General features: G+C 37.7%; 1 protein-coding gene across 3 annotated transcripts in view; it reads left to right on the forward strand.

The window, feature by feature from the left end:
* Window positions 1–24,095, forward strand: part of TTC7B (tetratricopeptide repeat domain 7B) — a gene marked incomplete at both ends in the record, with an annotated part of 151,145 nt that overhangs the window by 23,556 nt on the left and 103,494 nt on the right. For all 3 annotated transcript variants that reach the window (XM_082000320.1, XM_082000321.1, XM_082000322.1), the window contains 2 exons: window positions 14,626–14,756; window positions 16,947–17,068. In XM_082000320.1, the coding sequence (XP_081856446.1) occupies window positions 14,626–14,756; window positions 16,947–17,068 (253 nt within the window). The remainder of the gene's footprint in view (window positions 1–14,625; window positions 14,757–16,946; window positions 17,069–24,095) is intronic.

Genomic DNA, 24,095 nt, shown 5'->3' on the forward strand with positions numbered 1-24,095 from the left:
TTGGGGCAAATCCAGTTCCAGTGGATTTGCAGTCTTGTACCCTATTGCGCAGTGGTCTGATACTGATGTACTTACCTCTGACAAAGACATAGGGCAGATAACTAATAGTAGTGTTTAATTGCCTTAAAATTTTTTTCCTTGTTTAAGGACCACCTCCAAGTGCTGACCTCACTCTGAGCTTTCATTCTGTAACCTCAGAGGTGATAGATTGAGTTGACATGTTTCTTCTTCTACAGTTGTTACAGGGTACTTACATGAGCATGTTATGCTGTAACCCTAGACAGTTAACAGTTCACAACAAGCCCTTAGAAATTACCTGCTTTCCATGTGTCCCATCTTACTCTTGCTTGTGGAACATACAAAGTATGTCTTTCTGTTCTTCACAGCAAAGGAAGATTCAACATGTGTGTATGGATGCAACAAGGTGCAAAAATGGGTCCAAGGTCAGGTTCAAGCTAAATTTTGCTGGAGTCTTATCTACTGATGTCTAGAAAGAAGGGGAAGAGGAACAGCAGTAGTTACAACTGGGGGGAGAGGAAGTGGAATCGGAAGATAGCAGGGGAAGTGAGATCCCTAAATACTTGCTCAACTGTGGAGGGGTGGGTGTGTGTATTTATGTATGTGTGTGCACATATATAAATATGTCTGTATGTATTCATGTTGTTAGAAAGTAAGATGTGACAAAGATCAAAAGGGGAAAATTCTTACTGCCTCTTCAGACTCTCCAGAGTGACTGTGTCTGAATGCATTATCCATCAAGTTGTTTGTTTGTAAATCTCTACAAAATGTTCATTAAATTACAATAGTCTTCATTAAAATAGTCTTCATTACAGTAGTCCAGGACGTGAAATTTAGTGTCTTCGCATCCCTGCAGTCTTCAACTTGGAATAATCCTGTCATTAAACCAAAGAACTAAAGTTATCTGCTGCCTGCAGTGCACTCACATAGGGGATCCTCAAATTTTTTATTACATAAATTAATTAAATGCATATGTGACTTTAGGAGAATGCTTTTAAGTTTCTGTGCTGCTTATAGCTTTAGATGAGGATGGCATATTTAGAAAAATATAAGCAAGAGGAATGGAATATAGAATTGCATTCCATATCATTCCGTATATGGAATGATAATAAGTCAAGCAAAGGATTCACAGGCTCTCAAATCCAGCAAGGAAGACTAAATGATTGTTATGCTTTTCTTGGAAATGTCTAATTAGTGAAATGGTGCTTCAAATCTTCCAAAGAAAGCTTCTTGATAGATTTGTCAAAATGTATCATTGTAAAAGTTAAAAAAAAAAAAAAAACTGAGAGAAAAACCTATCAAATTACCTTTGAAATCTTTTCTGTTTCCTTTACATGTGTCTCTTTAACAGCCTGTGATATGTGGGGAATCACAGGGCCTCTGTGCCCAAGCAGTGCTGGAAAGTGATTCCTGTCTGTCACTTCTCCTCGGGAAAATGTTCAAAATTGTTAGTGTGATGATAAAAGATCTGCTGTATTTCATCAGACTGAAAAGCTCATGGGCAGTTGTTTATAATGGTCAGCAAAAAGAACGTTTTTGAAAGAAATTCAAGGGACAGGACAAGTTGTTTGGTTTTGGTTTTTTTCTGGCTTCTGGCAACAAAAGCCACTGCTAGTACTGATGTCTTATGCTTTGTCTTGACTAGAAGATGCAAGAGTGGTCTGATGAAAAGTTATCTGCTGCTGTGTCCATTAAAACAGCAGAGAGTAGACTGGCCATGTGAATATGCATGAGACAAAGCCTCAGAAACTTGATTAACTAACATAGTCCATTAACTAACAGGACTCAGCACTGTTTAGACATCGCTCATGCAAAAGTTGCAAGGAGGTAACTACCACATAGTACACTGAATGTAGTCCAATTCTGATATTTTCCTGCCTTTCTTCACCATTTCTTCAAATTCACAAGTTAAAATTAGAGGTGTAGTGGAGGATGGTCTTCTTTTATGTGGTTAACTTCATGGACAGGCATACATTTTTGACCTTACACCGATACTTTTTTTTTGTGCATGTGTGTGTATGTGCCCACACATAGAATCCAGTTCTGGATTAGATGTAGTGTTTTCTTTAAGACGAGAGCTGATTTTGATGCTGTGCTTCTGAGTAATGCCTCTGTAGACTCTGTATGTTTATGTAGAAGGTGTTGTGTGAGATAGTTGGAGTATTAATAAAATCATAGTTTTGATATTAGATACATAATTTTCTTAGATCCAAAGACTTACTTAAAGAAATCGAGTAGGGTAATTTGGTAATTTTTAAATGTCACATAAAACATAGAAATGAAAAGATAGAGGTTTTCAAATCAACGGGCCACTTAGTATTTGCAAAAAAGTGAGAATACTTATTTGGATCTGTTTTTTAGTTTTTCCCCCTGTCTGCTTGTAATTACATTTGACACAAAAGCTGAGGAAAAACATCTTGATAAAACGGTTTTCTGTAGTGAAATGTCTATGGTTGGAGGTGCAGCTTATTTCAAGAGGGTGTGATGAGGGGAAGAAAAATGGTATAAAAGGAGGACATTCAGGCAGGTTTGCATGATTCCGTTGTGGTAAAGTGCTGGCCTGAAAGCAGGTGTATGAAAGTTGCTGGAAGCAGCTCCCTGAAGCTGTTGCCTTTTCCTTCTTTTTTGGTAACAGTTAAGGTGGTAGCTCACAGGAGTGGGTCATACCTTCAATATGAAGTTTTAAGAAACAGTACAGAAAAAAGCAGATTTTTTTTTACTTCTGCCACAGGTGTAGCTTAGCCATCTGTATCTGTTATTAGAGCTGTCTTATGCAGGAAGAGCAAAGCTAAGAAATGAGGCTGACCGGGGGGAGGAGTGGTGAAGGACAGTCTTGAGGTTGTGGTGGCACGTCTTGGTTCAAAGTAAAATGTAGAGGGGTTTTGCATATTTCTGGCTGTATTACATATTTGATATTTAAGTATCTTAGGAATGACTATCTTCCAATAAGTAGAGCAGGTTCCCTTGTTATAAGAAGTAAATTTTGTCTCTTAGTGTCCATTTGTTTACTTTCTTTACTAGATCAGTTTAATTACTAGATCAGTTTAATTTGCAATGCTCAATTCTGAGACTGAGGAAAATCTTAACTTATGAAGAGTTGAAATAAGACAAGTTAAGAATCCATAAAGAAGAATTAAAGACTGTATATGTATGACTTTTTCAAGTTAGGCTTGGGTAGCTAGCTCCAAATTTTCCTACTCCCTTCTCTTCGAAAACCAACCAGAAAAAATTCTCTATACGCTATTACCATATAGAAGCATATATTTAGAATCCATTTTAATAATGGCTGAAGCTAATATTCTCCTAAGGATATGGCCTCTGGGAACAGGACAATTAAGTTTCTGCAAGTTTTCAGCAGTATATGAATGAGGTAATAATACTGCAAAGCACACACAGGCTTTATTCAAATACTGTGCATGGCAATATCTCCTATGTTTCTAAGCAATTTTTGTTTGCTTATGGAAGCAGAGATGAGATGCATGCACAGCGGGATATCGAGGTGTTAATTTGGGGAGGTGCAACTTGTCAGTAACACTGAAATAACAAGTATATATTTAACTGGGATATAAGCTTATTGAAATCTTAGGTAACATGATTCTGATACTGCTGCATAAGTCAAAAGACATGATTGAAAAATGAATTTATAGTATGTGGCATTAAAAATTAGTGCTTCTTTCAACAAATGCTTATAGATGAGCATAGCAATTTACAAGTCTGACTTTTCTTAAAGTCTGCAACTTTGTAAGCTTGATTTTAGTAAATAAATTGTGTTTATATTTACTATAGTGTAGTAGATTTGTAGACTACTGCAGGTATCTGTCAAGATGGCTGTGTTGTATTGCAGTAACAAATTCTTGTTAAGTATATGAGGGATGTCATATGTAAGTTAGACTGCAGCATTACAGCATTGTAGCCTTTATTGCTGCAGGCTGTTTTACGCCTCATATTGCCTGTTCAAATAACTGTGTGTATATTTAGATGATGTATGTTGAGTAAGGTGACACTGTCTTTACTGCTGCTGACCCATACTCAAATTTAATGTTGCATTTACCAAGTTAAATGATTGGCTATTAATTAATTCTATTTGCAGAAACATGGAAGTACTCATTAGGTTCAGTGGAAGTGTCAGGTGCCTGTGAATTGCTACTTTGCAGTTAGCAAAAGATGCTGCACTTAACTTTAATCATATACGATTGTAATGAGATCTTGTGCACTGCTAGCCTGTGTCGGCAGACACCAAGCAGCTCTTCATGGAAGAATGCTAAATGAAAGCTGTTTTAGTAATTATGCCAGGGATCTCTAGCCTCATTAGGCAATGGGTCAAGAACTAAACTTCCTTAAGTTCCCTCCACCTATATGGCTGTGAGAACGTTGCAGCCCATCAGCAAGCAGTTTGCAGACCATGACTAGGAGGCCTGTGACATTGGTACTTCAAACTTTGTGTGTTAAAGCTTGTCTTTTACTCCATCTGTTGTTAGGACTTCTGCCCTGCTGGACCAGGGACTCTGGGGGGGAACCCAGGGGTTGGTGCTGCTTTCCTCAGTGCTGCTTTTAGCTCTGATGTTTGAAATCCAAACACTGAATGAAAATAATTTGCTGCTTATTAAAATAGGCTTCTTTAGGACTTGGGTGTTTTGGTGGTGTGATATTTCTTGTTCTTAGTTTCTTCAGAATCTTTGTAATGTCTTAAAATTCTTGCCTTTGGCAGTGTGAGGAGAGGGAAAAAATGTTGGGCCAAAATTAAAATTAGTGATTTTTGGCCTTTTTCTCCTCATGTCACAGGAAGAACTGGTCTCATAGTAGAGCCTGATCTTTTTTCCTCAGAGGTGCTTGTAGGAGCAATCCTGACACTATACAGCAAAACGATTCAGTATAAATTCCAGAGTTGAACCATCTTCTTTCTCCTGAATGAACAGCTTTCTTGATGACCACTCCGTGCAGTGGTGTGCAGCTCTTCTGTTTTGGGCAGGGATTCACTCGCTCCAGGATCTACAACAACGATCAGTCCTTTTCCCAGGTTTTATCTGTAGTTTGAACTTTTTCAGCCTCTCCAGAAGTTGCTTGTCTGTCAAAGGGCTGTACTGTAAAGCAAAAATTGTCTGGCACATGGTTTGTAAGAAACAAATGCATCTGTGAAAATTCTGATCTCTTTGGTTTAAAAATACTGTAAAAGTCTGTTTTGTGCTTTTAAGAAAATGCAGAGATTTGAATGCCGTTACATTTAGAGGAAAAGCGTGACCAATCACTTCACAACAGTTATCTCAAATGACATTACAAGAAATCCCCAAATACTCTTATGGTTTTATTGATTGCTTGGATTAATAAGTAGTTGTTTACTTCAGAAAAGAGATGAATGTTCCTGTTTGTTTTTGTTTTTTTTTTTTAACTTTTAGAAACTTCAAGACACTGAGAAGCACTAGCATAACTATGGTACTAGAAAAGCCGTACCAATGAAATAACATTGCAGTATGAGCATACATGATAAAATGCTGTCTTCAACTCCAGAAAGTTGTGCTTATGTTGCTCGGGGTTTCATTTAGGACAGAATTAATTCTAAGTAGTGTGTGTTTAAAAGAGTGGTTGGCCGGAGCAGCTTCCCTTAAATTTAAGTATGCTGAGAGAAGAGGGTATGGACCTTCTTTCTGATGCATTTTCTGGAAAGCTAATTGGATATAAAACTAGCATCCTGACAGTTGTTGGTGAATTTTTTCTCTGTGTCTTGGCATGGGGGGGGGGGAGAAATACAAGATACTCAAAAAATCAGAGAAATTAATTATTTGTATTTCCTTAGATTGTCTAAAAAAATAGGCGATTCCTACTAAGACAGTGTATCTGCAGTAACTGAAAGTAAGGAGTAGTTTATTATAAATATATTTCTCTACTTTCTATTCTTACTTTTACTCCTTTCCTTTATAATAATTACTTTACAAATACCAGTAGGAATTGAAGAGGAAAAAAATTCGTGCTTTACTTTCTAAAAGAATTCACTGCACACAAGTCATAATCTTTGATTGAGGACTTCTAGAAATAAGTCCTTCCTTTCAGTGAGATTAGCAGTGTTCATTCTAAAGCCAGAAATAAACTGTGGGAGTTTCTTGATAGCAGTAACTCTAGATTATTTCAGCTCCTTTTTTAAAATGACTAGGAAATGTTTGCCATAGTCTATATAATTGTTTGTACTAAATATATAAGATAAATATGAAGTTTCTTTAAAAGGAGGTGAAAGGGTTTTTTTTTTGTGTGTTTACAGCATTTGGAACACTTACCAGTGTTGCTTTGCATATCATATAGGGAAGAGTAAGTGCTGTATACTAAAACACACTTAGATTTTATGTGTCCGTTTAAGGAAAACAGGAAGCAAACCCAGAAATCTTTGTTTATTGATGTGACTCTTCCTCTCTTGCAGAAGCATGTTTATTTACTTAAGTATAAAATAGTCTTTCACTGATTTTCCTCTGTCCTTTGGCTTGTCTACTGAAAACAGTAGATAAACCATGAGATCCATTATTATTCATGATCCCTAAAATTTAGTAGCACTTATGCAGACAAGGTACTGTCTGGCATCTTGGAAAATCCTCAGCTATACCATGCAGTAAATGTGATAGGCTTTTCTCAGCCTTGTGGGATTTTTTTTTAATGGTCTCAGTAGCTGTCTGGGTGGTGGGAGTACTTAGTAAAGATCTGAACTGTGCTATGGATTCTCTTTTGACCTTAGAGTAACTTTTGTTTTACTCTGTATAATGAAATATGAGTGTTAGTTAATTTGTTTTCCTACAGAAGTTGGGTCTGCTTTTTTTTTTTTTTTAAGTGGTTTGTAAATTAAAAGTTTTACTGTCATTGTCCTTAATATAAAAAACAAGTTGGTTATCTAAGAGTAAGCAAATCTGTTGCATGGGGGCTTATTAAAATTGTTAGTTTGTTACTAGTTCTTACTGAGTCCTCCTCTTTTTTGAGTAGTGGTTAGTGTGTGCATATGTGGTGGTAGGTAGAGCTGATCTGTTCTTGTATTTGCAAAAATTAAATAGTTTACTTGGCATAACCTTGACCACTGCTTTGAGACAAAGAATGCCATTTGGAATAAGTGACAAAATGGTCTACTGTTTGCTTTCTGAATCTGTTACAAAATATGGACAATTTATAAAGTTTTTGAAGCTTTAAAGAAAACCTTTGCAAGTTATCATGTAATTTAAATATCAGGCATACACTTTTCTTGTCCAAATACTGTTGCTGTTCTACTCTTTAAACAAGCAATTTTAGAGTTACTTTGCAAAACAGGTAGGCTTAACCAGTATGGATTTGTATTCATTTCACTGCTTCTCAATTTGTTTTCCCTCGGGAGTCATCTTGCTTGATATCAGGACTAGATATGTATTAGATAAGTTCCTTCCTGAAATAAAACTGACCCAGTTTGTTGGAAGCTTTTACTTGAAGGTGATTTTGACTGGAAGGGCTTAAACTTAAAAGCCATGAATATCAAAGTCAACTTGTGATACCAACTGATGTAATATTCTTGAATGCAGACTAAAACAAAATAACCAATAAAAATTAAATAAACCAGTAGCTATGACCTTTACAACAAATGCAGTAATATTTTTGTAGCAGTAACATGAACCTCTTTTCTGAATATCTCAAAAAAGTTTAAACAGTTAAACAAATTCTCCCCCTTTTGAGGGAGAATAGTAGAGATTCCTGCTTGGCAGTGTGGGAGCAAGCACAAAGAGGAGACTTGACCTATCTAAATGTATTCAGCAGTCTTCAGCAGATAATTTCGGGTGATAGGTATTTCTTTGAAATTCAGAAACACAGAATCACTAAGGTTGGAAGGGACCTTCAAGATCATCCAAGTCCAACTGTTAACCCAATGCCACCATGCCCCCTAAACCATGTCCCGAAGCGCCACATCCACGCATTTTTTGAACACTTCCCGAGATGGTGACTCCACCACCTCCCTGGGCAGCCTGTTCCAATGCTTGACCACTCTCTCGGTGAGGAAAGTTTTCCTAATATCCAATCTAAACCTCCCCTGGCGCAACTTGAGGCCATTTCCTTTCGTCCTATTGCTAGTTACTTGGGAGAAGAGACCAACACCCACCTCACCACAACCCCCTTTCAGGTAGTTGTAGAGAGCGATAAGGTCTCCCCTCAGCCTCCTCTTCTCCAGACTGAACAACCCCAGTTCCCTCAGCTGCTCCTCATAAGACTTGTGCTCCAGACCCCTCACCAGCTTTGTTGCCCTTCTCTGGACATGCTCCAGCACCTCAGCATCCTTCTTGGAGTGAGGGGCCCAAAACTGAACACAGTATTTGAGGTGCAGCCTCATCAGTGCCGAGTACAGGGGCACGATCACTTCCCTCCTCCTGCTGGACACACTATTTCTGATACAAGCCAGGACGCTGTTGGCCTTCTTGGCCACCTGGGACACTGCCAGCTCATATTCAGCTGGCTGTCAACCAGCACGCCCAGGTCCTTTTCTGCCGGGCAGCTCTCCAGCCTCTCCTCCCCAAGGCTGTAGCGTTGCATGGGGTTGTTGTGGCCGAAGTGCAGGACCCTGCACTTGGCCTTATTAAACCTCATACACTTGATCTCTGCCCATTGATCCAGCCTGTCCAGATCCCTCTGCAGGGCCCTCCTACCCTCCAGCAGATCAACACTCCCACCCAACTTGGTGTCATCTGCAAACTTACTGAGGGAGCACTCGATCCCGTCATCCAGATCATCTATAAAGTTATTGAACAAGACTGGCCTCAGAACCAAGCCCTGGGGAACACCGCTTGTGACCGGCTGCCAGCTGGATTTAACGCTGTTCACCACAACTCTCTGGGCTCGGCCATCCAGCCAGTTCCTCACCCAGCGAAGAGTAAACATGTCTAAGCCACGAGCCGCCAGTTTCTCCAGGAGAATGCTGTGGGAGATGCTGTCAAAGGCTTTACTAAAGTCCAGGTAGACAACATCCACAGCCTTTCCCTCATCCACTAGGTGGGTCACCTGGACATAGAAGGAGATCAGGTTGGTCAAGTAGGACCTGCCTTTCATGAACCCATGCTGGCTGGGCCTGATGCCTTGGTTGTCCTGCAGGTGCCCTGTGAGCACCCTCAGCATGAATTGCTCCATGATCTTCCCTGTTACAGAGGTCAGGCTGACAGGCCTGTAGTTCCCAGGATCCTCCTTCCGGCCTTTCTTGTAGATGGGTGTCACACTGGCAAGCCTCCAGTCTTCCGGGACCTCCCCTGTTAACCAGAACTGCTGATAAATGATGTAGAGTGGCTTGGCAAGCTCTTCCGCCAGCTCCCTCACTGCTCTCGGGTGGATCCCATCCGGCCCCATAGACTTGTGGGTATCCAGGTGACAGGTCCTTAACTGTTTCCTTCTCGATTATGAGGAGTTTATTGTGCTCTCCATCCCCATCTTCCAGCTCAGGGGGCTGAATACCCTGCGGATACCTGGACTGGCTATTAAAGACTGAGGCAAAGAAGGCATTAAGTATCTCAGCCTTGTCCTAATGCTTGGTGACAATGTTCCCCACCATATCCAGTAAGGGGTGGAGATTCTCCTTGTCTCTCTTTTTGTTGTTAATATATTTGTAGAAGCATTTTTTGTTATCCTTTACGACTGTGGCCAGATTGAGCTCTAGCTGGGCTTTTGCCTTTCTAATTTTGTCTCTATTTGACCTAATGAGATCCTTGTACTCTTTTTGAGTTGCCTTCCCCCTCTTTCAGAGGTAATAAACTCTCCTCTTTTCCCTGAGTCCCAGCAAAATCTCCCTGTTCAGCCAGGCCGGTTGCCTTCCCCACCAGCTCGTCTTATGGCACATGGGGACCACCTGCTCCTGCGCCTTTAGGATCTCCTTCTTGAAGGCTGTCCAGCCTTCCTGGACCCCTTTGTCCTTCAGGACTGTCTCCCAAGGGACACTCTCAACCAGTGACCTGAACAGGCTGAAATCTGCCCTCCGGAAGTCCATGGTAGCAGTTTTGCTAACCCCCATCCTTACTTCGCTCACAACTGAGAATTCTATCATATCATGGTCGCTAAGCCCAAGACGGCCTCCAACCACCACATCTCTCACCAGTCCTTCTCTGTTCATAAACAGCAGGTCCAGCAAGGCACCTCCCCTGGTGGGCTCACTCACCAGCTTTGTCAGGGAGTTATCCTCCAGGAACCTCCTAGACTGTTTCCTCTCTGCCGTGTTATACTTCCGACAGATGTCTGGTAGACTGAAGTCCCCTACAAGAAAAAGGGCTAGCGATTGCAAGACTTCTGCCAGTTGCTTATAGAATGTTTCATCTACCTCTTCATCCTGGTTAGGTGGTCTATAACAGACTCCCAGCAGAATATCTCCCTCATTCGCCTTCCCCCTCATCCTTACCCATAAGCACTCTACTTGGTCTTCAGAATCGTTGATTTCTATACAATCAAAACTCCCTAACATACAGAGCCACTCCACCACCTCTCCTTCCCTGCCTATCCCTTCAGAAGAGTTTATAGCCATCCATTGCAGCACTCCAGTCATGAGAAGCATCCCACCATGTTTCTGTGATGGCAACTACATCATAGCTGTCCCGCTGCACAATGGCTTCCAGCTCCTCCTGTTTGGTGCCCATGCTGCATGCATTGGTGTAGGTGCACTTGACCTGGGCTATTGATTTAACTCCCAACTCCGGCATGCCGCCCCTAGGCTCATCTCTAGTGAGCCTGGTTCTATCCCTTTCCCTCTTCAAATCTAGTTTAAAGCCCTCTCAATGAGGCCTGCCAGCTCGTAAGCAAGAATCCTTTTTCCCCTTGGAGACACTTGTACTCCATCTGCTGCCAGGAGGCCCCGTGCCATGTAAACCACCCCATGGTCAAAAACCCCAAAATTCTGCTGAATTCATGTGTTTCTCGGTTCTCTGTGTTAGCACTTGTTCTTTTTACAAGGGCCTAACATAATAATCCCTTATTTTAATTCATTTTTTATCATTTCACACTATTCTTACGAAGAAGTGGGTGTTATATTATGCGGTTGTATATTATTGCTATGTTGCTATTTATATTTAGAATTTAAAAATACTTTTATGTAATTTAATACATAATTTTTTAAATTTCTTCTGGTTTTAAGAAAAAAATTAAACAAGTAACCTATTACAGAAATAATAATTTATTCCACGTTTTTCTTCTAGTTGATCTTTTTTCATTTTTAATGTAGTATTGAATTGTAATTATTCCTTGTGTCATCAAACCAAATAAAGTGTCCAAACCATCCTGTTAAGTGGTCGTTTCAGGATAGTTCTCCAAATGAACTTCCTGCTCCAAAGCATTGTATGCTTAAAATAGACATACTTTCCTGGGTTGTAATAAACATACAAGGAAAAATACATTGAATACTAACTGTATAATAAAGTTATGCTAAGAAACAGTATTATGTACGTCATCAAAGGACACTTAGATTTTTGTCTTTCCCTTCGGTATTACTTAAAGTTTCTGGCATAGCACTGAGGTGCTTTCATATTTTAAAGAAAATTCTCAGCTAAAATGAGAGAGTGTTCTTACAGTGAGTTTTTCAATGAAAATGATTATAGTTGTGGCCATAAAATACAAAAATAATAAATCCAATTCAAATCTACAAATAGCCAGCTGAGTAGTATGTTTCATGTAGTGGAGGATTACTGTGGGGCACTGGCTGTTCATGTCATGTGAGAGAAGGGGTGAGGAAGAGTGATCCACTTACCAACTATCTCATGCTTTCAGTCATTTGACATTTTTATTGCAGCTCATTTATTATATTTTATGGTCAACTCTAAGTCTGAGTTTGAAAGCATTTGTGTAGGTAACTGCAAACTTTGTATCCAGCATCAACCTTACATTTAAATATTCTTATCAGAGGGTCAATTCAAGCCTACTGCAGGATCAGGGTAACTGAGCTTTTTGTATAGTTTAATCTTGCTGCTTTTGGGTCTATGACTTACAATTAGCAATAAAACCTCTCAGATATTTGCTATTTGATTGAAAAATTGAAAGAAAGCAGATTAGCACAGGCTACTCTAGACTATTTTCAAATATGGTTTATTTTTAGAGATAAGGTAGGTGGAAACCATAACATGTTAGAAAAGTCCAGTGTCTGTTATATACAGGTTTGGCAGTTTTTATGAGACAGACTACTTCCATGTGTGGGCTCTTTAGGAATGTGTAGGTTTTTGAAAAGTATATTGCATTTTATTTTGTCTTTAGCAGAGCAGTTAGTAGTGGAGTCAGGATTTTGTCTTAACTGGGTGTATAGCTAGCAAATAGAGCTGTAGGATATATGTTGTTTGTACTGGTAAAAGGGTGGATTGGAGGGTAAAGGTGGCCAGCAAACTCTGATACAGACTTAATTCATCCTCTTAAGCTGGAAATATGGCTTGCTGTTTTTTTATACAGATGAATTCATAGAATCTTTGGGTTGGAAGGTACCTTTTAAAGGTCATCTAGTCCAATCCCCCTGCAATGAGCAGGGACATCTTCAACTAGATCAGGTTGCTCAGAGCCCTGACCAACCTGACCTGAAATGTTACTAGGGATGGGGCATCTACCACTTTTCTCGTGGTTCAGTTCACCTGTTCCGGTGTCTCACCACCATCATCATAAAAAATTTCTCCCTTCTGTCTAGCCTAAATCTGCCCTCTTTTAGTTTAAAACCATTACCCCTTGTCTTGTCACAACAGGCCCTGCTAAAAAGTCCATCCACATCTTTCTTATAGGTCCCCTTTAAGTATTGGAAGGCTGCAATAAGGTCTCCTCAGACCCTTCTCTTCTCCAGGTTGAACAACCCCAATAGAATTATACTTCTACAGGGAGATATTGAAACTTAATAGATGCTTTAGAAGAATCTGGAGGCCACAATATTGCATAAGTTGATTTTATCCATAAACAAACTCCGATTCCATGTCTGTGTCTTCCCAAGTTGTTTTAGTAAGAAAACTATTGTAATTCCAATGAAACATACTGTCCTCATCTTACAGTATTGATGGGCAGAAATCCTTTGATAAACTGTTGTCCAAACTGAGGTTTTGTACTACCTGTCATTCTACAGGCATCCAACCGATACATAGGTATGTGTTTTCTTGTTGTTTTTAGTTTCTCCAGCAATGGAATCTCAGAACCTTGGATGATGAATTGAGAATATGGTCATTTAAATGGTGAATTATATTAATGTGGGAGAAGTTGAAGGCACTTTAGGATCAGCATTGACTGCTGACAAGCTGGAAGAACGAGCTGAAATAAATCTCTGAAGAACACCTGGAAAGTGCTACATTTCAAATAATTCAAGCAAATATAAGATGGGGTAACTGATGAGGCAGTTGGCTTGCAGAATATGATCTGGTGATCTGTTGCAGATCATAAGCAGAAGAGAATGTTTTACTAATATGTAAGGGAAGGCACTAAAATTCTGCTGATTTGAGTCTTTTTTTTCGTAAGTATCCTATATCAAAACCAGGAAGTCTTTCATCTTCTCTGCTCAATGCTATTGAGGTTCAAGTGGAGCCGTGTATCCAGTTTTGGCACAGTGAGTCAAAACAGAGGTAACCGATTGGAGAGTGTCCAGAGGAGATAAGAATGATTAGCTGTCAAGGAAGCATGAAAAGAGAAATGAGTGGGAATTGACATTCTTTGTTGCACGCATGTCTCTCTCTCTAGATAAACATTGACAAAACGTTTTGTAAAAAAAGGAATAATCTCTCTGTGAAAACAACTAGGAGTAATTAATCTAGGGAGGGAGATGTAGATGTTAGGAAAACATACTAACTGTGAGAATAATTGAGCGCTATAATAATTTGCATTGGAAGGCTGAGGCATCCCTATTGTCAGAAGCTTTTAAGAAGAGGTTAGACAGGTGTCTGGGGTTGGTTGATTCCTCGGTCAGACAGAGGGATTAGTGTTCTTGAGGTCCTTTCCAGCTGTTTTCTCTGATTATCTTGAAAATAACTGTAATAGAAGTGGCTTGTGTAGAGGATAGCGTCGATTAGTAAGAGTTGTTGGGTTTTTATTTTAGACAAGCAAATACTTTTTTTTTTTTTTCCTTCTAAGTGCCAGATAATGTATTAGTTGGGTAAGTTTAATAAAGTCCTGAAAGGAAAAGACTTCTGTACCTTGATGAGAGCAAGCTACCTCCTACTAAATTTAAATACCAAAATTACAGTTCCTAAACCCTTTTTTTTTTTGAAAATATATTTGTTTTTATAGGTGCTTCTGCACTTTCTTGTGTGGTTACTAAATTTCATATTACCTTGAGAGCCTTTTTACACCCTGTCTTCGTTTCTGTGATCACTCTGGAAAAGTGAAGATGTATTCAGTAATTTAAAACTGGTAAAGAAAGACACTAGGTACTTTTGTGGTAGACTGTCCTAATGTCTTTTAAATCAAAATTGCTTTAAAACAATTGCTGTTATTGGTTTTATAATTATTAAGGAGGAGTCACTCTTACTTACATACTTACTAGTGTCAGTATGAGAGGACCATGTCTTCATAAATATTTGGTAGTTATTTTTTTTCTTTGTTCCTTCTCCTGATCAAAGGGGCTTAGCCTGGACTATTTGAGGTATAGTATTATATGACATTAGTTTTTAATGCTTCATTTAATTTTACAATTTTTTTCAGGTCTCTGTCTTGAGAAGCTGCCAATTTCTTCTTCGGCTAGCAACCTCCATGTGGACCGTGAACAAGAAATTGTTACATGCTATGAGAAGGCTGGGGATATTGCTCTTCTGTACCTTCAGGAGACAGAAAGGGTAAGCTAGGATGATTTGCTTAATTGAAGAATTGCATGGCTCGTCTTTCATGTGGTGTTACCAGCATTTTGGTAACTCTAATACGTGTTTTCTAAGGACTTCAGTGCACGCTTACAATTGGGCAATAGTGTGACTTAATGGATGTCTGGTAGCTGCCCTTCTGACTGTTCTCTCATTATGACCTCTAAAAAGGGATAGAGCTCCTCTGAACTATTATGTATATTTAAGATGCTGATCTGTGGCCTCTGTTATCCTATGGTAGTTCATTTATGAACATAGGATTACAGTGTCTTTCAAACACACATGTAGGAATATGTACATTGTGTGTATATACTTACTAGCTTTTCAATAATTCTTGAAAAGAATTTATTTCAAAACAAAGCTATGAAGATTGAAAATTGATCTTGTTGATGTTTATTTGTAGCCAAAAACTTCACTGCTCTTAAACCTTCTTTATAAAACTACTCAAAAGTGAAATTCTGAAATAACATTGTTACCTGTCAACAAGATGCTTTATGTATCAGTGGGGTGTCCAGAATAGTAAATGAAAGAGTGTTTGCTTCAACTAATAGGCACAATCCTGGGACAATGAAAAAAATCACCAGATATGATAGACAGAAAAACATATGATTTTAAAACATAGGTGAACTTGAGATAAATCTTCATAGCTCTATAAATTGGATCAGGACAGTGTTCTAGGACTTGATAGTCCGTTTGTCATTTTATCTCATTAATATATTACTCATTTGTATGTATGAAACTACAGTTACTGTTAAAAGTACTTGGATATTTTTCCTAAAGAGACAGTTGTCTACATCTGAATCTGGACTCCAGAGTTGGTCTACTTTTCATACTATGAGTAGAAAGATAGCCAAAAATCTGAGGTACTAGGTATGTAGAAAACCTCTTTTTTACTGCTGAAAGCTTCTTCACGTTAGACAAAATGTAACCTACAAACAACTCTGCAGAATATTAGGCAAATTACTGTTTTCTTCCCCCTCCCCCATTTATAAGTTATGGATTATGGAAATTTAAAGTTAGGCTCTTTATTTGTAAAGAGCGTAATGCTTCATGATTTAAAAGCTTCAGGCTTTATTTGAATTTAAAGTGATACATAGGCTTCTTTATTTCCTCCTCTTGTTTTCATTTACACCATTAACCTGTTCCTTACCACTTAGCAGAAACCCTTCAAGTGTTATAAATGCTTCTTTTTAAAGAAAAGAAAATCTGTGTACCCTTTATTTCTAGGGGTTACACACTACTGCATTTTATTTGGACTTCGAGATATGTCTCAACAAAAGACAATACACTTGGGGCTCTATTCTTTGTCTTGTGAATACTATTAGAATGAAGCAAGCTAGCAATATCAATCTGACCCTCTTTTTCAGACCTATTGCTTACAAGTCGCAGACCTGTCATTTGGCCATTGTCTTTGAAGGGGTTATTAGATACAGTTAGGGTCACACAAGCAAAAGAAAGCGTAAAAGAAAACTTCAATGTGATGGGGGAGAGAAAAGTAATTCACACTGTTTTTTAATACATACACTGTTGATTTTTTTAGTTGTTTTTGCTTTGGGTTTTTTGTTTGTTTATTTTGTTACTGTCTTTTAGTGGCTGGTAGACTATGCACGGTGAATATGAAGCCAAGTGAAAGCTAATTGCTTTTCATTTTGAGAGAGCATTTTTGCTCTCTCAATGTTGATGTAATACAAATTGTTGATGTTGATGTAACACAAATGAAGTTATTTCTAAGTTGTTTTTTGGAAAGTACTCTGGAGACCACTTTTGATCTTCTTGCTGCTTTCTGCAGCAGTCTTTCCTGACCTAACAGGGTTTTAGATTTTGAATACCATCACCTCCTGCTACTGAGTAAGGTTGCAAATATGCATTTTCATACACTTCTCTTTTGTATACCATTCTTCACAAAAATTTCTGAAAAAGTATCATAAAATTTTTCTTAGTGGCATTTCTGCTTGGTGAAGAAATTATCGTTAAGGGCATAGCCAAGAGCAAAATGATTTATGTTTAGGTGGGAATGGAGATAAGGATAGAAATACTCTACTAGCCACTGCCTACAAATGCAAAAAGACTTCTCCGACATTATGTATTAGCTTCTGTGTGGAAGTCCACAAAATTGATTTTTATTTTTTCCTACATACATGTTTTTTCCTTTTTCTTTTGTTCTCCTAGGTAATTAATGCAAATATACAAAACAGAAGCCCTAAGCCAGGGCCCACTGCACATGAACAAGAACTTGGTTTTTTCTTGGAAACAGGCCTTCAAAGAGCACATGTTTTATATTTCAGGAATGGGTAAGACTTTATTCTCCTTTTTTTTTGTTTGCTCTTTTGTTTAGCTTTTGTATTTGTGATCTAACTGGGCATCATAATTTTTAGCAACTGTGGATTGTGTAATCATGAGGCCTCTTTATGAATAAGTAGTAACATTTTGATTGAAATAGTAAGGCTGCCCATATTGTATTTATTTACATATTGTAAAATCATATAATCAAAGTATATTAAACAGAATACATTTTATATTACTTCCTAAATGTGAGAACTTAAAATACCTTAAAGTTTAGCGATTTGAAATTTTTTACTCTATTACTAGACACTGTTAGAAAGTGATTGACAACATTTTTATAATTTTGATTTTGTAATTTTTTTCCAAATCTCTTCAGTTATCACTTATTTTAACATTGTGCTGCAGGATAAATGTACATGAAGATCAACAGTATGTATACAAGTATACACTCTCCATTGTACCTGCTCTATAGATCCTTTTAGATTCTGCATGGAAGATCCTTCATAATTTATTTTAAATAAGGCTTCCCTTAAAAGCCTAAAAATAAATTCAGATGTTACAGAAAATTAAAAAAGAAACACAACTGTCCATTTTTAAAGAGCTTCAAAACTTGGCACAATGGTTTTTAAGTACATTTCTAACATTTGTTGTTGAAATCACATAGGTTAAAAATTTGTTTGGAGAACTTCTTATTTCACTATGAAATTATGGTTTGCTTAAAATATTGGAACTCTTGACAGGGCTACTGTTTTGTACCAAAAATGTTTCTTTCAAATACATAAAAAGGAGATGAAGGGAAATTGTGCAGTGTCTGTAAAGAGTTCGAGATTTTAATGTAATGATAGGAGGTTGACAAAAGGCTGTCCAAGTTTTCAGACCATTCAGGGATTTCAGCATGGAAATGATCACTAAACTATTGAAATCTCATTCTTTAAGTAATGAAGTAGCGCTGCAATGACACATGATCTGAGAGTTATATTTTAGTTCCATTTTCATAATTTAATTGCGGGAGGAATGGAATGTTCTGAACGTTCATTTTTTTCATTTACCGGAGCTAAGAAAAAAATTTCTGTTTTAAAGCCTGCACAGAGGATAAATAAAATACACACGATGAAAGAATCCCAGTGGCAATCATGATTAAGAATAAGCTAAAAATTCCACATTTTGAAGAATTTTGATTGAAGGCTAGGAATGGAAATGGTCCATTTAATCTGACATGCGCCTAAAAGCAATCAGCAATAGACATAGCAGATTAAGATTACTTAAAAAAACAAAAAACAACCCCACAAAAAAGTCATGCAGTGGGTTATTAAGGAACATCCAGTCCATAGGAGTGTTTTTCCTAGACCATATCAGTTGCTCTGGTGTGAAATTTGAAAGGTTGATTGTATTCCATGTACACTTTAATACTTCACAGTGAAGCTGTTGGTGTTCTTGTTACCTCCTACATAAGCATATAATGTTTTTTGCAGTCTTGAGTACAATGGTCTCTTGCAGTCTACAAGCTAATTACACATTATATATTTAATTTTATATTTCTTCCCATTTCATTGGCCAGTGCTACCTTTTTTTTTGTGGTATGAGAGGAAGCAAGGTGTTAGGAAAAACATCTCCATGCCAGTCATTATTTTACATATTCCTGCCATTATATCTTTTAGTTTCCTTTCTTAATTTAGAGCCAATTCCAGTTCTTTCAAGATTTCCCAGTATGGTCATTGTTCCAGGTGGCTAGTTATGTTACTGCTTTTATGGGTCCCTTCTGTTTTTTTTTTAATTTTTAACTTGGGTTTACCAGAACTGACCAGAACTTTAAATATATATTTTTCTAATAATGACAAATTTATAGCATGCATTTTAATACATTTATTTTAAGGATGCTTCACTTGGTTTTTGATTTTGTCACTTCTCCTGATGCTAGGTTTATAAAAATCAGATTCAAGATCTTTCCATTAAGTTTTGCTACGTACTTCAAATTTGAATTTAATCTAAAATTTTAAAGATGGTGATTTTAAAGGAGATGAAATGTAGATATCTTTAATATAGGCAGTTTAGAAACTTTTCTTTTAAATAAACTTTTTTTGCAATTGAAGCTGTAGATGTTAAAAGGGCTTCAATCCTGTGGAGGAGGCAGGGAATCACCAGAGTTTAACTGCTTGTGAGTGACGGGCGAGAAGGAGAAGAGGAAAAGTGTGCCTGTCGGTTTTTACAGGCAGACTAAACCTGCTATTCATATTGCAGTGCAGTGGAATCTCTTATTTGTAATGTTCATGAAGTGAGGCTGACACTCAGAAGGGTTGAATCTGAAATAAAATTATTTTCACCAGACTATAACCTGGCATTTGTCTGAGTTCCAATGTTATCTTGTTATCAGCATAGTGGCTATAATTTATGTGTTAGACCATGCTTAAAGATCTGAGTAGACGTCTATGGATAAAATTATATGGATTTTTGGTGTTTTTGTTAGACTTCAGTTCCAGTCCAGTAAGTACTAATAAACATCTCTCAAAATCTGCTGGAGAATTGAATTTGTCTGAAGTCCTTTTGCTATGGAGTGGGTTTTTGTTCTTGTTGTATATCTAGCGGTCAGGTGGCTTATCACTGCTTTTAATTACACTTCTTCCACTAGAAGTAGAAGCATAGTTTTTGTGCATGTGTCAAGTATAAACTGGAAAAGCAAATAAGATAACTTTTATACTAGCCTGAAGAGCATAATTTTATCAGTAATGTAGGGAGTATTGCTGCCTACCCAGAAAACTGGTTGATCCACTTTACATTTCCCCTTTGTTCACTAATTCTACAGAGATTTTCTTTCAAGCCAAGAAATTAAGTGACTATCTTTCAGGTATGCATTATCTTGTATGAAAAACTAGGAATTGTTTGAAACCTAACAGCCTAACTGCTAAGTGCTGCCATTTTGAAAATACATGGAAAAGCAATTATCTAAAAGTGCCAATAGTCTGAACAGAAGAATGTTATTTTAGTGCTCTGTTAAGACACACGCATCTGAAATTAATATTTTCTTCCAAAGGGTACAGAATTTCAGTAAAGAGTCAAACTACACATCCATTGGGCATCTGCTCCCACTGGGGAGCAGAGGAATGTTTCAGCTTGGAAATGAGTAACGAAGTAGTTCAGGAAGCTGTTCTAAAATTTAAAGTAAGGTTTATGTGCTTCAGAAAAACACATTCTGAAATATGTAACTTTAAATGTCTTTCAGGCTGATTATACAACTTCCATTTAATCTAGTAGGTGTTTTGTAATTTCACATTGAAGGAGTTCAAAGTCCTGATGTTTTGCAAGAAAAGCTATGAGCACAGGCACTTTGACATTAGTGCTTTAGCATAGCTATTTTCAAGTAAAATGTCCGAGAGAGAAAGGACAGCAGTTTATGTACGCAGTAATCCTTTTATCCTAGTATTTGCTTTGTATTCATGTTATGAGAGAAACAAGACAAACCTAAATTGTAAATAGTTTTTATTTTTAAGGTAGTGGTGTTCAGAAATATACTGTAAGCATATGCTCTTAAAGCAAAAGAGCTTTCATGTTGGAATCTAAAATCAGGTGGCTGTCATGTGAAAAACAGACTTAACGAGCTTTCAGAGCTCTCTTTTGTGGCTTCTCCTGTATTTCACACCCTCTCCAAGGATACTGCTCTGTCAGAGTCCAGGATCCAGACTGCAATTTGGTCTAATCTTCATCATGGTTCACATGATGAATCAAAGCCTGAGGAACCTGGACCTGATCAGTACTCCTCATGATGCCATTACCTGTGCTGGCACAGCTGCAGTGAAGCACGACCTTCACAGTCTTCTCCATGAAGTTGTTTCTCAGAGGCTGGCTTTTTCTTAGGAGAAAATTAACACTCCCCAAAGCCATACCAAAACAAAAAAACCCCAACCAGCTTTTCTGCATATAATCAATTTTTACTGGGTTACAAAATGTATGACAAACACAACAAAAAACCCCAGCTCCTCAGAGTTACTCATGTAAAGGACTTGTCTATGTAGAAATTGTTTCTTTTATCTGTTTTTCCACCATAACACCTACAGGAATATAGCTTTCGTGTTAGTAAATGAGGGCAAGTGGATGGAAGCCAATCCATAAATGCTTCTCTTGAACATATATATCTATACAGTGCTCACAGATGGAGATTTTACAGTGATTAAATCCATAAGGGAAAGATGTATGTAAATGCTTGACATAAATGCACATAAAGACACTGTATGACCAGTTGTCCACTGTATTAGAATGCAGCGGTAGCTACCCATGACTCTCTGAATCTGTTGAGATCTTTGATGCAGGATATGCAATGTCTCAAAACAAATTGGTCATTAAATAAAGAATAGAAAGTAAGATGAAATTCAAAAACTTTGAAATTTTAGGAAGTATCGCATTCTTTATATGTGAGATACCACTGCTGTATTGGAAAGTAAACTGCAAATTACTTCTCTTGCAGTTTTCAAAACAGCTTTGTCCTGGACATGACTGCTTTCATGTTTGTGTGGTTAAGAAAGTAAGGCAGAAGGTATTCAAGATACAGACAAACATCACTGTTTTGTGACTGCTAAGAAAAATGCATTTTCAAAAGATACTTTAATATCTGTTGTATCAGATGTTTTCCTCATCCTTATTTAAGATACTGTTCTTATTCTATTAGTTTTCATTGAAGAAACGGAATCTATTTGAATGTGAGGGGAAATTATTATTCCCTCAGATATTCAGAAAAAATCATCCGTCAACAATGCTTTCTCTTTCAGTCCATGTGTTGTGTGTTTATTGCTCAGAATCGTGTCTTCAGAAGTTTAAAATAAGATTCCACTGTGAAGTTATAGATAGAAAATCAGGCAGTTTTACATGGAGGACTAAGGTGGATATAAACATGAAGGAATCACCTTTATTAAAAATCAACTCAAATAACCTTTGTAGTAATTAGTTATAAAAGCGTGCTGGAAGAGTAATGTTAGTATCTGAGCTGATACTGAATTTTGGTAATTTGCAGTTGGAAATCTGACTCTAGCTCCCTTTTTCCAAAAAGACAGTTAGTGGTTTTTAGCCCATCTTGCTGACTGTGGCTGTTCCTTGCTTTTGCATCAAATTCAAGGTTTTGGTTTTATGTTGTGTTGTAATAATGGGCAGCAAACAAAATGCTATTGGAGCCTTAAATTGGGGAGGGAATATTTAGTGCATTTCCCCTGCTCCCCTCATAATGCTTGCCTAACTGCTATATTTAATGCTCTTGTTTTTATTTCCTTCTCTGGTTTTGATACTGTTCTGAAAAATGCTGCTTCACATGCCAGGTATCACATGGCATGGCTATGCCAGAAGTTTTTTTTTTTTTTCTTTTTTTTTTTTTTCTTCCCCCCCCCCCCTTTTTATCCCTTCCCTTGCAAATTGTATGATATGGTTTCATAGGAATATAGGTTGAAAGGGACGCTGAGGGGCCATCTGGGCCAAACCCTTGCTCAAAACACAGTCAGCGTAGAGCAGCTTGGTCAGGGCCTTGGCCAGTTGTTCTGCGTGTCACCTGGAACTTCAAATTCTGATGAAGTTTGGGGCTTGCATGTTTTGTGAACAATCTTCATGAAATATATCACCTGAATGTGAGCTGCAATAACCTACAACTAAGTCTTTCGAGTTTCTGTTAATACTTATTTTTCTTTAAAGAACAGTTAGTTGCTGGGCCTGGATGGTAGTTATTTTCACCAAGAGAAAGATTTTGTTCTATGAATGCAGCATTTGGCCATTTCTATTAAAGCTTTAGTAACAGTTTATCATGGAGCTTTTCAGTATTTTGAATTACTGGTTACTAATTAGATCAGTTCTTTTTTCATATTAAAATCGTGTTTTCGAATGGATTGAAAATTACGGAAGCTGCCAGTTTTAACTGCAAAAATGTTAATTGACCCTGTTAACTTCAAAAAGAGGAAATTAGCAGGTATGAGGACTAATTGGTGCTAGATTTCTTTGTGATAGTAGTAGAAAGTGATTTATTAAGCATTAAGACAAGTTTGCCAAGGAAACAGTGCATGTATTTTGGTCACAGTGGTGATAAATTGGCTCTTGGAAGAACTAGGTGACTAAGTACAGAGCTTTTAAAAAAAAAACAACAAGAAAATGGTACTAAAGGATGATCCATCTTTATTTTAAATAGTAATAACTATTCATAAGCTATTTTTGCAAAGAGTTACCGAATTACATTATTTGACTCTTCAACAGTATCCTCTTAAGCTGTACGCACTAGCAGTCAAATTGTACCAGTGTGCTTATATCAAAAAATCGATGAACAGAAGATTGGTTCAGTGCTAAGAAAACCTGAATACTGTGCAGGTGTTTGAGGCAGCGTGTGTCTACTTTCATCTGTTACTGACATTAAAGGCATTTGAAAACTCATCAATTCTTTCAAAGTAGCCATTACTCATATTATTTTGTTGTCATTGGGCAGACAAATTACAAAGTTGTTTCTAATTTTTTAGGATAAAAAGCAGTATTAAACTGACCATGGCAAGTATTCACTGCTGTGAATACCTTGGAGACATAATACATGTTACAGAAATGCTACCCACCAGTAGAAGTTTCAAAGGCAGGCAAGCTTTACACTTATGTATACAGGTGAACACTGGAAAATTCCCCTTCCCACCTCCTGATTTCTACATCCTTTCCTTTTAAAATATGTAACTGCCAGGATAATGTATTATACAGCTGGTTTACTGAGGAGTGCTTGTAAATTTGTTGTTGTTGTTGTTGTTGTTGTTGACCTGCAGGCATTTTGGCGTTTGTACTGAAATAGTTTTGTTTGGGTTTGGTACACCTGGAGATCTGAGTGTTTCTGCCTCCCAGATTCCCCTTCCCACGCTGGCGACTGTCCCAAGTGACCTTTTCCTGAACTCCCATGTGATACATTGTACCTCAAGCATGGGAAGGTGAAAGTAACACTTCCTTCTCCTGGTGTATGGTAGTGCCTTTTGCAGTTTATTCCTTTCCTGTGCATAAGCATAGTGTGTATGTATAAATAACGTTGACAAAATTTCAGTGCCT

This window comes from Phaethon aethereus (genome assembly GCF_964289735.1).
Source record: "Phaethon aethereus genome assembly, chromosome: 5".
Taxonomy (NCBI): Eukaryota; Metazoa; Chordata; class Aves; order Phaethontiformes; family Phaethontidae; genus Phaethon; species Phaethon aethereus.